The 16,271-nt window shown below is 36.2% G+C and overlaps 1 protein-coding gene across 1 annotated transcript in view; it reads left to right on the top strand.

The window, feature by feature from the left end:
• The first annotated feature begins 13,002 nt into the window (after window positions 1-13,002).
• The window catches only part of BACH1 (BTB and CNC homology 1, basic leucine zipper transcription factor 1), an 11,434-nt gene continuing 8,165 nt past the window's right edge, over window positions 13,003-16,271 (top strand). The window contains 2 exon segments of the mRNA XM_010001819.1: window positions 13,003-13,300; window positions 16,106-16,271. The exon segment at window positions 16,106-16,271 is cut by the window's right edge and continues 28 nt beyond it. Coding sequence (XP_010000121.1) covers window positions 13,061-13,300; window positions 16,106-16,271 — 406 coding nt within the window. The 5' untranslated portion in view covers window positions 13,003-13,060.

Consider the following 16,271-nt stretch of genomic DNA (forward strand, 5'->3'; position numbering starts at 1 on the left):
GGCCCTGTCAGACGGCTCTGGGCTCCGGGACGCCCTCCGAGCCGTGCCCCGGGTGTGTTGTTGCCGCGTTGCCCCGAGGGCCGCGCCCGGCACCGCCACCGGGCCGGGCTGCCCGTCGTAGCCCTGCGCCCGCTCCGGGTGACACGGGCGTGACCCTGCTGGGAGTCCGGTCTTCACCCCGCTGTGCCCGGGTGAAACGTGCAGCCGGTGTGCTTGGTGCCTGTTGCCTTCTGCGAGAGCTGCGGGAGGCTGTGTTTTACACCGTCGGCAAGGAGATCCGAATCCTGCCAGCCTTGTTCCGTACGGGGAGATAGATACTGGGCGTGCTGATAACGTAGTAATTATAAAGGAGTTGTCGCCTGCTTTTCTGTCAGGTTATATTTACATTCTTCGCTTTAGTAAGGCAATACAGCAGTAATCCCGAATTCAAATACAACTGGACCTTCTAAACGTTTGTGGAGTTAAGAACGAAGAAAAGCACACGTTCTGCCGGTAAAGGTAAAGTGAAGATAACTGTATGTGCAGTTTTGTCACGAGGTAACTTTTGACAGGTTAACTCAAGGCACTTCAGGAAGGCACTTTCAATGTGTGCCTAGTATTTGACTGTAATAATGGAATAACTGCAACCCAGAAACATTGCAGATTAGGGTTATGCAGCGCTCTGAATACACGAGTAATAGAGTCAGCTCTTTAATTTCAAACATTATGCCACACTGAAGAGAAAATGAGAGTATATTCCTGTCAAACATGCAGAGTCAAAATTAAAGCAACTAAGGTGTTAGGAATCTTAGTTCGTCGTTTATGAGTTTAACTTTAAAGATAATTTAAATGGCATAATTACTGCTGTATGCCCTAACTTGTGTGACTAGGTCTGTGTGTATGTTAGCAGGTACTGAGGCCCAAAAGTGGCAGATTTGCAGAGAGAAAGTTCTTGCTAAAAACAGATTATCCACATTGTATGCTTTTCAGAAGGGCTTCCTTTGAGCTAATTACCAAATCCCATAGTACTTGGACTTCTTTGGAAGTACTTCTAGAGTACCTTTCCAAGTGTGATTTAGTGTGAAAAAGGACCTACTCTTGTTGTTTGGGTCCGTCTTGTGAAGTGAAGTGATTAAAAGCACATTAAGTGGGCTGTTTGGGAAGTTTGCTTCACTATCACACTCCTGATTCTGACCAAGACGCTAAAGTGGAGGTTTAACTTCCATCTATGTATTTTGGAATGCTTTATACTCAAAACATATAAGATGTTGGTGTGATAAATATGTATTTGCTTTTAATAGGTTTTAAAATCCTATTTATGTTAATATAAGAATTGTCTAGTATTAGAAACTGTACTCAGTGTGAGAATTTAGATCAAGTGGCACTCTCATTGCACGTAGAATAGACATTATCTTTGCTCATGAGTTGTACAAGTCCCAAATGACTTTGTCCTATGGTTTAGGGAAACACAGCTTGCCAGCTCTCCTTGTGATGTTGTTCCCCCCCTCCACCCAGTCTTGTAAGATGAGAAGAGGTGTTCATATAAAATCTTCATAGATTTCATTTTAGTTGTAAACCTGTCTTTCTCCCTGCACTGGATGTGCTGATGTGAAGGGGAGGAGTGGTAGGTTAGTCGAAGGAACCATGTTTCTGTCTGAGTGCTGACATTTTAGCTGTCCCTTAGAACTTAACCACTGAAAGTTTCATGGGGGAGCTTTTAGGGGTAAAAAAACCCCTTTGTGCTATTTATAGTGTAAGTCCTATTTATGTACAATCCTTAGTTAAGCCATAGGTAACATGTTGTTGCAAATGTGGCTAGGAACAAAACCTGAAGTGAGCAAAAAATAACTGCTGAAAAAAATATTAAGTTGTATGAATGCAGCCTATGAGCACAGAGAGGATAAGGTATGAGGTGGAGAGGAAAAATAAAATAAAATAGAAGGGCTCACTTTGCTGTATCAGATCATGGACTGTATCACAGAAGTAACACCATCTCCAGCAGTATATTGTATTTTTCGGTAAAGGCCCTTTTCAGGATGGAGGGAAGTTTTACTCTTGTTAAGTAACACAAAAAGAAACCTTAGTATTTTGTATAAATGCAAGTTAGCAGGACAGAGTACTGGTCAGCTGCTGAAGCTTTAAAAAGGAGGGGGAAGTGCATTACGAAGGGCAAATTGACTTTAGAAGCATTGGCGAAATACAAATAAATTGAGTTTAATCATTAGACATACTGGAGAGTGGAAGAAGTAGCCTAGGGTATTAATCACTCAAAATGTCTTTAAGTGGGTGCCTTTGTCTTCAAGAATATTCAGTTAAACTACAGAATCATGTTGAAATAATTTATCTTTGAATTATTTCATTTGAACTGCCCAGGTTATGTTTGTAGGTGTTAGTTTGGATTCCAGTCTTGGCCCATTGACTAAAGGCAATTGATAAGTAAATAGATAGCATTTGCTATCCCAGCTTGTGCTTCCTTTATAATCAGTATTTCATTTGGTTCCATCTCAGAAATAGTGACTTGCAGCTCAGCTAGTAAGGCCATGTCTTAACATTGTATGTCACACAGGACAAAGTCTACAGTCTCCTTATGGGAGAACTGACACACAGCTTTATGTGATTTGGTGAAGGTTTTTACTAGAATTTCCATTTGAAGTCTGGTCTTCTCTTTTTTCCCATATTATATAAATATTGCCAGTTCTGGTGAGCTTGTGCTTCTCTGTTTTTATAGAAATGTCTCTGAAGTCCTTCCTGATTTATGTCTAAAATACTTGCATAATTTTGTTTTGGTTTAATGTATTGTGAAGAACAGTTGTGAAAACAAATTTTAGTTAAAAAGCTAATATGGGAAGCAAGATTATGAATATAATTTCCAAAAAGTATTATATTTGACTTGCCAATATATCTGGTTCTCAATTCTTTCAGGTTGCTTCTTGTGTCCTCCTATGTTGAAATCGGATACACTAGAGCCACAGATCATTAATTTAGTATTCATTATGAATATTTTGATATGCATATTTGTGAATGGATTCTGACAGTCATTAAACCAAAATAATTCATGTGGTTTGTTTTACTGTGGCAAGGAGTAGAATATGTAACTATACATGCAAGTGTATTTGTCCTTAAAGGCAAGAGCTGATAGTAGATGTTAGCTTTGCAAACTTTACATTGTGCCAGTATACCCCTTATTCTAAGTGAATGGTCTGTTCTCCAACCTAGTTCTAGTTTTACAAAGATAGAATCAGTTTCTGCTAGTATTTTCCTAGGTGCTGTATTTGTGGAGTTTTTGTTGTTAGGTGTTTTGAGGTTCTTTTAGGTGAACCACACCTTCAGGAAGTCTGTGCATTGTTGTTATCATTCCAGAGTAACTCTGAATACCAGCAGAATTGAAGGATTATAAATAATGGGATTATCCTGCAAAGGAGCCTCTAAAATCCCTTCAGTACTATTTAAATTTTAGCAGTGAAACAAACCAAATCCAACATCAGCATTTTTATCCCTAATCCAAGAATTAAACCATTAGTGTTGTGCGAAATAATGGTAAACTGCAAAGTAGTAGTATTTTTTTTTCCTGTCTTTGATATGGACTGCTTGATATCACCTTCTAAGGGAAACTGTTCAAACCTCTGCTTTGTGGAAAGTTTGTATGATTACATGGTATCAATCCTTCATGTTTTTCCTTCAAAATCCCAGCTTCTAGAATCTTGTGACTACTAGGAATCTCAGATTCTGCCCCTCACCTATGCTCTCATATAGCTTACAAATACTAAAAAAAGTGAATATTCAGGCATAAAACCTGGAAAACAGATCAAGGCTCTCAGTGCAGACTTAAAACTTGCCAGACTTCCCGTGATCCTTTTTAATTCTTGTTTGTGACTTGACAAGAGTCCAAGTGCTGTGGTAAGAGTTATGTTTCAGAAGTACAACCTAATAATTTTTTTAAAAGCTCATTTATGTAATTAAGCTGTGAACAATACCGTCCAGGTGTTTAGGCTAATAAAGAATGCAATTTAGAATTTTAATTATGAATGTCCTAATCATCTGAAGATGAGACCTACTTTTTTCTAGAAGAGATTGTTCTTAAGAAGCAAAGCTTAGTTTCTACTTTTTTCTAATAGCATTTTTGTTTTGAAGTCTTTTAGAACTAAAGATGGAGAGCAATAAACATGAACAACTAAAATGCTTATTCATTCCTTGTCAGCATAACATGAATCAGCAGCTATTAACCGCTGTAGGCATTCATCTGTACAATAACTTTATTTCCTTATAAGGAGAGGTAGCTGTGTGCAAAGACATAGATATAAAACTGTAGAAAAAAGACTTTGCAGTGTATTTTGGAGAAACAGTCTCTTATCCAGACTGATTTTAATGGTAGTAAATGATAGCTGTCCCTTTGTACTTTATATCTGTGGATGACAGATTTTTTTTTTATAGGATAAAGTAAATGTCCACCTTAAGGGAACTGACCAAGACAAGTGACCTGCTGAAAGTTGCTCAACAGATCAGCACAGAAGTCAGGAATAGCACCCAGAGGTTGCTTGTTTTAAGCTATTTTTGGGGGGTCTACAGTGCCTCTTTTCCAACTGTTCAGGAATTTAAAGTGTTCTAAGAGTACACATACATTACAAGTATGGTGTCAGCTGAGCAGACCTTTATTGTCTGCTAGGTGACATATTAATCTTGCTAGTTTTATCATGATGGTGATCACAACTGAAATTGCATCTGAGTATCCAAGTTCAACCAGCTCAAAGAGCAGTGACAGCACTGGTGTCCTGCTTAGGTTCTGCACCTACTGAAGGGAAGCTTCACTCTCTGCTTTCTTTTCTTTCAAGATCTCTGCTTGTGTATAAGTGAGGGTTATTTTGATTACTACAGAGGGTTGATATCCAGTATGGTAGTAGTAGAGGGTTGTTCACTAAGTAGGAAAAGACTAAGGAACAGGGTTTTGTTTACTTTTTTAGTAAATTGGGTAACTTTTGGGCTGGATCATTTACAGGAAATCTGTGGCAGCTGAAGGTGAGGAAAAAAAGCTGTATGTGTAGACTGAGTTGTTTGTGATGGTAGAGCCACATAATCAGAGTCTAGGAATAAAAGTTTTTTGCTTGCTTTTTTTTTTTTTTTCAGGAGTACCTGAAATGGATTTATTGACTGATGGAAAATAAGTAAGAGCCTATTTCTCTTTAAAAGAAAGCACTGATGGTAGGATGTAACTCCTATAGCTCATACATTTTTGCTTAGCTATTGCTAGTACCATTGGTATCTTAGTAAAGCTTAAGACAGAAGGTGTAGGTTTATTACTTCACTTGCTATTAAGTCTATTACAGGTGATGGTAACAAAGTACCGTCCTGTGTTCTGTTTGATAGTGAGTCTTTCACATGGTCCTGTGTTCTGTTTGATAGTGAGTCTTTCACAGTGATTAGGTTTGGATGCTAGACTCAATTGAATCCAAATGCATGTGAGTTCTCATTGTATCTTGGTGACCGTTAGATACTGGAATTTTTTTTTTCCAGGTTCTTAGGTTTAGTGCCAAGAGTTTAGATTGTAAGTTTGGCAAATCAGCTATGTCTTTCCTAAAAATGCAACCCTTCTCAGTAGTAAAGGCCTGACCGTTATTGATTTCCATGGATTTCTGTGCTCTGATTTAGTGTTTTTAAGGACACTTGAAACATTCAGCCTCAGAATGTTCAAAAATTGTTTTGGTAAATGTGTGCACAAATCAGTGGTTTATCATAATGCAAACAGAAGCAAAATTAGCATGATTTGCCCTCTCAAACCTGTATCTCAGTTTTAACAGCCACTTTAGTATTTTTTGGCAGTTTGCCTTCAAGTGTCTCAGAGCCTATGGATCTTATTTCTGTGACTCATTCATTCTTTCTGGTTGTGCATTTTCTTCTAATGCCACCGGTGGATCTTTCCCATGTCATGTGGTCTGATGTGAAAAACACTCTCTTTAGCTGTAAAACATACCCCTTTGTATGTTAAAATCTCACCCTTTTCAGTTTTTGTAGTGTTTGTGTAGGGACTAAAGGACACTTAATTTATCTCTGTGTTAGCCCTCTTAACTGTTGCTCTAAGTTTCTCTGTGGTAGATTTCCTGGCAGCTGTCATAGGCAGGCAGAGACACCTCCAGCTGCTGCTTTTTTCTTCTTTATTCTGAAAAGTGATACAGTAAGCCAGCTATAAGCTACAAAATTGATGTTATCATCTGAACTGTTTTTCTAAGTTACTGAGAAGCTGAGTTGAAAAACTGCTTGACATTTTGGGGGATTTTCTAACATTGATGCAAAATGCAAGGTACTATTTTTAAATATTCATTTAAAGTGTAAATAAATTCTAATATTTTATTTATTTCATAGTTTGATTTTTATGATCCTGTATGTTTGGCATTAATTACTAAAGTATTTTTGACAGAACATTTGTATTTTAGAAATTCTTTACAGAAAAGCTGAGGCTTTGATAGTTGTCTAGTGGGCATCTGGATAAGTGGCAAAGATTTGGTATATCTGCTGCTGATGTTAATAGCTATAAGCTACAAAATTGATGTTATCATCTGAACTGTTTTTCTAAGTTACTGAGAAGCTGAGTTGAAAAACTGCTTGACATTTTGGGGGATTTTCTAACATTGATGCAAAATGCAAGGTACTATTTTTAAATATTCATTTAAAGTGTAAATAAATTCTAATATTTTATTTATTTCATAGTTTGATTTTTATGATCCTGTATGTTTGGCATTAATTACTAAAGTATTTTTGACAGAACATTTGTATTTTAGAAATTCTTTACAGAAAAGCTGAGGCTTTGATAGTTGTCTAGTGGGCATCTGGATAAGTGGCAAAGATTTGGTATATCTGCTGCTGATGTTAATATTTGCAGTGAGCTGATGGGTGGTACAGTTTCTTTACTGTTCTTAGGTTTTGGATGTTGTCTAAACATCTGCATCTTGTTGTTGCTTCTGGTTAGCCATATAACTTTCACCTTTGAATAGGATTTCTGTTTGTTGTCTGCTTTTTGCAAACACTAAGGACTTAATCATCATGGCAAGTTTGTGAATTTTGGGTTCAATAACACAAAAAAAATTCTCAGTTGGGTGTTTGGTGTCAGTATACATACACTGTGTTTTGCTGTTCTTTGCATAATGGGGGAAATTACTTTTTAGCATTAAATACTTAAGAAAGTGGTGCTGTGTAAAATCCTGACTTTTAGGGAGTGGCTTTCTTAGAAGAACTGTTGTAGCAGGTATTTACTGTTATCATTTTTGTATTAATAACATTTTATTTCTAGAATGCATATATACTTTTTTTTTAATGCATTATTTCTAGATTTACATAATATGTTCAAAAGTTTGTTTGTTGTGTGTTTTTTTTGTTTTGGGTTTTTTTGTCTTGTCTTGTTGGTGTTTTTTTTGTGGTATGCAATACAGAACCCTTTCCAGGACTGTGTAATTGTCTGCATTTTTAGAGACATACTTAATCATCAAGCAGTTCTCTTGCCCTATGACAAATGTATGGAGGTGAGCTGGTTTCTGTGCATGCTTTTGTGAGCTTCACTGACAACTTGAGGCTTCAATGCTTCTTTCAGCTCTTGCATACATTTTTCTTGTTGAATACAAGAGGTTGGGTGCAGACTTCTATGTGTTGCAGTAATGCTGCTGAGCTTGTTAAGTTTATCTACCTTGTGTCAGATTTATGTGTGTGGATGAGAAATACCACATGGTATTAGGAGTTTTATCTTGGTAATATGTTCCTACTCTTATGCTATCTATTGCAAGGTAATATTACAATCACAGAATCATAGGATGGTTTGCACTGGAAGGAACCTCAGAGATCATAGAATAGAATAATAGAATCATAGAATCCTAGGAAAGATCATCTAGTCCAACCCGCCTGCCAGAGCAGGGTCACCTAGAGTACATCACACAGGAACGTGTCCAGGTGGGTTTTGAATGTCCAGTGAAGGAGACTCCACAACCTCCCTGGGCAGCCTCTTCCAGTGCTCTGTCACTCTCACAGTAAAAAAAAATTTTTGGATATTCACCTTGAACGTCCTATGCTCCAATTATCTAGAGATTATCTAGTTTCAACTCCCCTGCCATGGGCAGGGAAACTTCCCGCTAGACCAGGTTGCTCAAAGCTCCATCCTATCTGGCCTTGAACACTTGCATAATCTTTATTGTTACTTTCTTCCTGGAATTTAGCAACAACTGTTCCTTGAAACTTTACCTAGTCTCAGCCATAATATTAGCATCTTTGGAGTATGTGTTTGGTTTTTTTTGAGAATCAGCTGGGGAGACTTTATAGTTTTCTTAAAGATCTGCACCAAGTGGCTCTTGAAAGCAGAAATTGTGTGGGAAGGAAGCAGAGGATCATTTAACTAACTTGTTTTATTCTGTAGTTGACTTGGAGTTGAAGAGCAGTAATTGCTGCCCTACCAATTGATGAGCAAACCTGCAGTCTAATTTTAAAGTCCCTTACACTTACTATACTTCACAACTACCTGCATGTTAGTAATGTAAGCTAATTCATAACTTTAAATGCATGAGAAAAATGAGCATTGGATGAGATCTGTATTTGCTAGTGAGTCTTGGTAGGCATCTTAGTCTAATCTCTACACTGTGTACTTTAATGTATATTCTTTCTTAAAATGTTGTTGCAGTGCTTAGTCTCATTATGACAGTATTTTCTACATTCTTTGAAATATCTAGTCAATTAAAAATAGATATATCTAAATTTACTGAAGATACAGTAATTTTACAGGTAACTTAGACATAATTTTCCTATTGAATTGTATGCTAGTAGGGAGGAAAAATTGGCATACTTCACTTTGATAAAGCAGAATCAAGTTTTATAACCAGTATTTAGGAGAAAATACTTTTGCCCTCAGGCCAAACAGTTTTAATCTCAAAATCACTGTCCAATAAAGAGTGGTAAATTCATAGTAACATGCTTCATTGTGTCTAGTAGCATGTTTGGTTGTCTTTTCAAAGCAGAATTTAATTCATTCAGCTTCAAGTGTTCCTTTATGTAGGTTTGATACATGCATATGTGTTTATATACATTCTCTCCCTTCCCTCCCCACCCTTTCTCCCTTCTGCTTCCAGACCATGAGATTATTAAGTGTTCAGAATTTCAGGTGGGAGGAATGTGAGGAATGCTTTTGTACTGACAGTACTAGTTTTCTTCCACTAACTGAGGTTATGGAATTAGTGAGCTTTCACATTGTTTCTTCTTTAATGCTTTCAACTTAGATTGTAAGGACTATTTTAAGTTTTGGAAGCTCTTGGACTCCCCTGAGTTTTGATAGTAACTTCTCTATCAGACGTCTTAAGGAATATTCTTGCATGTGTGGTTTTTTTAGCAACTTTTGCATTCCCTCATGTGGTTGTTGACACTGTCTTAGCAGTGATTTAAATATACAGTCATCTGCTGACTTTTGGAATACTTCTACAAGTTACTTGTGCCTGATTTTATTTTTCCTTGCTTAAGTGTTAATTTTAAAATAAAAATAGCATAGAATAGGGGTTTTAGCCTGGTTTTCACAAAAATAATTTGCATTAGCATTGTTTGTAGTGTCTGTTTTCCATCTCTTTAGTAACTTGTTGCTGCTTTCATTTGAATTGTCTGACAGAGGAAAAAAAATCTCATGGATAATAGTTGTAGAAAATGAAATTATGTAAAACAGACATCTACACTGGCAGGAAGAAAGCCTAGAGGGCCCTCTCCTTGTAGAGTAGTTGCAGCATGAGCTCATAAGTTAAAAAGCACCACTGAATCTTTTTCTCCACTGAACACCTTTGACTCTCTTTGTCCATCCAGAAATAAAATTAATTTTAGGAATCTGAGTGGTCCAGGAGAATAGCTAAATTTGAAGAAAAATTAAACAGTTCATAGAAGAGATGTACATAGAAGAGATGCTCTTTGGTACAACAGCAAGTCTTGTGGCTGTGTATATAACATCTACTTATGGACAAGTGTATTTTGAACTTGCACTGCTGTGGAAAATTTTGTTGGCTGTTTTGACAAATACTATAATAAATGTGGTACCATGCCTTTATTACACAACTGGAAAACTGAATTAAGACATTCACAAGTTTGACCTCTGTTAGTACTTCTCTAAAGTGTTACAGCTTTTACAGTGGTTACATTTTCCCTTTCCTGTGTGATGCTTTTTGTTGCAACCAGCATTTTCAGTCTTCTGGTTCTTTTCCTTTTGATTTCTTTCTTTGTCAGGTATGCAGTAATTAGATTTTACAGAGAAAACTGAGATAAATTTAGTGTTTGGTTGTGGTGTATGTGGTGGGCTTTTTTGTGAGGGTTTTGTTGTTTGTTTTGGTTTTTTTTAGAGGTTCTTTTAAGTTTTGAAATGCTTAATTAAGTACTGCATTTTATATTTTGGCTCCTTCAAGCTTGCATTCTGTTTGCATGTGGCAAGGTCATAACTTGGCTGATAAAATAATCTCATTAGGAAGTACAACATTCTGTAAGAGTGAAGTGTTAAACTGAGTTATGTTCAAATTAAATATTTATTTTTACTTCAGAAACAGAAGGTAGCGTTTCAGTGTTGAAACCGGATTTTTATTTTTTTTTTGGCAGCAACATTAGAAACTCCCTATCACTGCTTCAAGTAGACTGCACACTGTTTTGAAAGCATGTTGTATGCCTTGCAGAGATCAAGTGAAAAGTAGGGTAGCATGTTCTCTGCATATATCTACATAATTAACTACTGTTCCTTCCATGCTGTGGAGCTGTAATGAGCTGAATTGGATATTGGAACTTTTTATTTTACAGGGGATCTAAGAACAGCATGTGTGGTACATAAGTTGTCTTATCTGAGGACTGTGAGAGCTTGGGACTTCAAAAGAAGAAAGAGAAACTTACTAGGACTGTCTGTAACTATAGTCTCCCTCATGAGTTTTGCCTGGGTGTTCAACCCAAAATGTTTTTATCTGTAATAATTCCCTGTGCTCCCCACCACGCTGGATTTAGTCTTCCTTTTTATTTTGTCCTCTGTTCCTTTTTGATTAATTTTTTTTTGGGGGGGGGTAAAAAATATAGTCATATTTTGTTAAACTCTGTGTGCTGTAATATCTGATGATTATGACAGGTAAAAGAACGTAGAGCAAACAAATTAGGAATACATTACTTTTATTGGTTACTCCTCAAGCTATTCCTCAAGAATAGAATTTCATTAATAACTTTCACAAGGAATTATTTCATAATTCTCATTTAAGCTGACTGAATATTAAATATTTCCTAAGTAAATAAATCTCTTCAGTCATGTCATTAGCTATATGAAAATGTCTAATCTGTGTTTTTGCTTCCAAAAATAAGCCCTTTAAGGTTAAGATCTGTTGCTTAGTGGGGAAAAGCCTCATTTGTGTAACCTTTATCTCATCAGAATTTTTATTTTCACAAAGTGAAATCTTGTACATTTAAGGAAATGCCCCAAAACAGTCTTACTTTCTACATCTTCGTCAAGTTACGATCTGAACATTTTGTTGATACAATTGACTGTGAAGTTGAGTGTAGTGTGTTCCATGAGGGAGAACAAAGCGCAGATAATGCTGATGTACCACACTTTACCCAAGTCCAGACTGGTACTGTGCTACTACTGCCATTGGAAATGTTGATCTTTTTCTTCTGTCTCTTCAAAAGTTCACTAAAAAATGCCTGTATGCCACAAAAATAACTTGAGTAGTGAGTAACCAGGAGTATAGCTGGCAGGGTGGATGGCTTTTTCCCTACTGTGTTTAAAGATCACCATGCCCTCCTCCCTCCCCCTTGCTGTGAAAGTTTCCCATATTTGAAAAAGGAAGATTTGCAATGGCTACAGTTTTATTGTTGTTGGGAGCTGGCATATCATAACAACCTCTGTTGAGCAATATGGTGATTGGGTAGGCCTGCGTCAGTCTGTAGTCAGCAACTGTATTCAGTTACAGTAACGCTTGGGTTGAAGAGTCCTGTGTCATCTCAATGCTCAATTTGTTAGGGTAACACTTTTCCTAGGAATATAATATTTTCCTTGCAGAAGCCTTATTAGCTTTATTATCATTATTATTATTTATTTGATTTGGAAGAAAGGCTCAATACACACAAGATACAAATTAAGAAATACAGAGTAAAGCTCAAACTGGGAAATGCTTTTAAACTTTTCACTTCCTAGGGAGGGACTTCTTCCCAGACTTTTTTTTTTTTTTCTCCCAACTACTAGGAGTTGAGTAATAGCGTCAGGACAGCTTCAAGGCAGTGTTTTATATGTCATGTAACTTTTACTATTGTTATCCAATAAATACTGTAATTTCAGAACTTTGCTCTTTCACCAGGTGAGCTGAATCTTAGTGATTGATTAGAAAAATAAACTTTTTAACAAGCATGACAATTCAAATATTGATGAACAGGGGGGAGAGGTGGAGGAAGGCTGCATTAGGGAATTAAGGCAGGTGGAAAATAAGAAATTATCTGCTTTAAAAACAAAGTACCAACCTACTAGAGACAAAATGAGAGTATTTTACCAATTCCTGATGGGTCTTCTAGGCAGGCTACTTTCGGAAGCAGACAGAACACATTCTGTGCTGGGTCAATCAGTAAACAGAAGTAGCTTGCATATTCTTTTGCTGAATTTTGGCTGAATGCATCTGGTTTTTTATTTCTCTGTATATTTTCATAATGTTGGAGTCAGAATATACTGATAATTAAGATTGAAAGGTTAAATAATTTTTAGGTGTTACAGTAAAGTTATGACTTAAACACTTACTGAGGAAAAAATCTGTTCTTTACCACTGAAGTCACATGAAAAAATGTTCCCTTTTTCAGTCTTTGAAACTACTAAAGCAGTGTTTTAAGATGTGCATACTAAGACTTGGGTACTTTAAATGCTCATAAGTATGTATTTATGTATTCATGTGTACAAAATATTGACTATTAATCTTTGTTTTAAAAATGTAAGGCAACGCATCTTTAATTGTTTATTATGTTCTAGTATTGTGTTGGATATGACTTTCGTGTACAACTTGTTTTTTCTTCCTTCAGATTGGAAGAACAGAAGCATGCTTTCCGCTGAGTCTTACACTGCCATTTGTGATACAGAATGTCTCTAAGTGAGAAGAATAGTGTGGTTTTTGCATATGAATCTTCAGTACACAGCACCAACGTACTTCTCAGTCTTGACGATCAGAGAAAGCAAGATATTCTTTGTGATGTTACTATTTTAGTGGAGGATCAGCGATTTCGGGCTCACAAAGCTGTGCTTGCAGCTTGCAGCAGTTACTTCCTTTCAAGAATTGTGGGCCAGGTGGATACTGATCTTATCATCACTTTACCGGAAGAGGTGAGTGTCCCTCCCTTCTGTATTTCACCTGTCAGAGCTTCCAATCTGTTTCATTCGAATCTGTATTACGATAGGCTGATGCCCAGCTGAGAGGTTAAGAGAACTAAGGGAAGGAATTTCTAACTTGTAAAGCTGCCATTGGTTAAAGTGAAGGTTAGACAGATCAGAATGTACATCAGACTGAAGATATGAGTATGCTGTCTTGGGAAATGTATAGAGGACTTTTTTTTAAGTAATTCTATATTAGTTTTAAAGTTACAGACCTGTTTCAAAGCATGTAAGTTTGTCAAAAAATAGGCCTTAAATGGTAAAGAGGTACTGCAGAAGTAATCCTCCTGTATGAAAAGATAATAATTTTGGAGTAAAGAATGAACAAAAGTGGTGATACCTTTATATTAGTATCATGAAGATTTGGGTTTGTATGTTTACGTGATAAAACTGTACTTATATTCCTTTCTTGCTGTTGTTAACAATTTTCTTCTACTCAGCTCGCTTCCTTTTTACACACATTAGCAGCTTGATTTTTTTTTTTCTACTGTGTTTTATTACCTTTAAGACTGTGCAAACGTATTATAACTACTTGCTTTCTTTCCCCCTGCTTCTTCCCTCCAAATACATGTTCTTAAATATATTCATTAGATTATATTCAAAGACATTCAGTGGAAATGAACCAGAACTCGACATAGGAAATGAAAATTCTTACATATCTGGCACATCTAAGATATTTAAAGATTCCAGTTGGAATTTAGTTAAATGATAAGAGGCATGAGGCAAGCAAGTGGCTGGAGTTTGATATGAAATGCTGTGCTTGCAGATGAATAGTGAAGAGCCTCCAAGTGCTCAGATTGTGCTCAATGGTAGCAGTAATCTGAAGAGCTGGCTGTTAAGTAATCAGGGGAAGAAGGATGCTGGGGAACATAAAGCCATGATTTGGAGCAGAAGAGGGAAATAAGTGGTGTGTAAAACTTCTGATGTTGAAGAGAGAATTTTGCTTTGGGATGATGGAGAAAATAGGGAATTGGAAGAGTAAGAAATGTATATCAAAGTTGGAGAGGGGAAAAATAGTTGCTGGTACAAAGCAACAGTGTTGCCATGAACCTGTGAAATAAAGCAGAGTTAAAAGGGACTAGAGTTTGTAAAGAAAATGGAGCAACATAATCCTGGTGTTTACTACAGTTGTAAACTTAAGAGGACTCTTAATGAAGTTTACTATTAATAATGTAAGAACTGAATCTGCTGATGAAACAAGCAAAAATACTAACTGAATCTCACATATTAGTTGTTTGGTCTGATCAGTTAGGTGGTAAGCGTTTGAAGACTTGCAACTTGAGCTTCTCTTCTGGGAACTGCTAAGTAGTTTGAAATAAGTCAGTAAGAGAAAGTGAAAGGAATACAGGATGTTTTTTCCCCTCTTGAACCTTTCAGTTATTAACAATAAATGTTTCTACCTTACATAGAAAGACTGTACAATTTTGAAATATTGTATTTGTTTTGTTTGGTTTCATACATGAAAATCGCTTGTTTGTAAACCCACTCTAATAATTTATTAGCTAGATTAAGTTTAAATACTTCTTGCCAGTTTATGGATATACTGTTATTTACACTCTCCTTCCCCACATTATTAAGTGGTGGTGTAAAGAGAAAACTTATCTCCAGAGTGTTTCAAGTGCTATTTTAAGAATTCTTAAAATGGTTCATAAGGGTTTTCAACAGTTTTACTAAACTGACTTGGTACAGAACGCTTCAACTTCTTTTCATGTGTTGTTCATGTGTTCTTTATTAAAAAAACATCAACCAACCACTAAAAAAACCCAAAACGTACCCTCAAGTGATTCCCAAATTAAATTGCATGTACAGTTAATTATCTTGCTGGCAGAAGAATTCTGTATGGTTAGTGCATTAATATGGCACTTAATTCAGCATAAAGTCGTCTTCATTTCAGTGAAGTAGGTGAGCAGAATATGGGATTGAATTTGAGTGGTAATAATGGACATAACTACGTACTCTAGTTCTCAAGGCTAAAGGAAGCGTCATGTAATTTATAATACAATTATTTGCTTACAGCTTTCTGCCTGATTGCATGGTATTTTCTTCATGTGTAGAAGATGATCTTGTTCAGTTTGTAAAGATACAGGATTTTTTTTTCTTTGGATTGCCTGTTAGCCTACTGTTCTGGTGCAAAAACTGAGATTATACTGATGGAAATAATCAAGTAAAGCTACCTACTCCAAAAAGGCTTTAAACTATTCTGGGGTGGTTTCTGGGTAGAATTCTTTCCAGCTTTGAAAGGAAGAAAAGGGTAAATGGCAATAGTAATAAAAAATAATGTGTGGTCAAATTCCATCTTTTCAGACCTTTTAATATAAATATGCATAAGACTGGCCAAATAACAGTAATTACTCTTTAATAAGTTAAAAGTTAAATATCAGCAGCATTTTTCTTATTCTAGACTGAGTAATGTACAACTTGGGTTTGAAAGATATCTTTGTGAAGTTGGAGTCCAATTACTGGTTTTCAGTGTATAGCAATATTTTTCACTTGTTAGTAATGTAGTGTCAGAAAGTTATATTAGGAGAGTGATCACAAGCAAGAAGATAATTCCTGTCCATTTTGGGTAATAAAATTATATCAGATTTGCTTCAGAATGTGTGAAACAAGTCTTTCTACAGAAACAAATGTAGAACAAATTTACTTTTGTCTTGTACTCTATGCTGCTGGCATGGTTTGTCCACAGGTAAGTGTGGGTTCTGTGTGTTTCTCTATTTAAATCCATATTTACCCTACTAATTTTTTTCTTTTTCTTAGGTAACACTTAAAGGATTTAGTCCTTTGCTTCAGTTTGCATACACAGCTAAACTTATTTTAAACAAAGACAATGTTTCTGAAGTTTGCAAATGTGCTCAGTTTTTGGGTGTACACAACATTGAAGAGTCTTGCTTTCAGTTTCTCAAATTCAAATTTTTGGACTTTA

Source organism: Chaetura pelagica, unplaced genomic scaffold, assembly GCF_000747805.2.
Source record: "Chaetura pelagica isolate M959 unplaced genomic scaffold, ChaPel_1.0 scaffold637, whole genome shotgun sequence".
Taxonomy (NCBI): Eukaryota; Metazoa; Chordata; class Aves; order Apodiformes; family Apodidae; genus Chaetura; species Chaetura pelagica.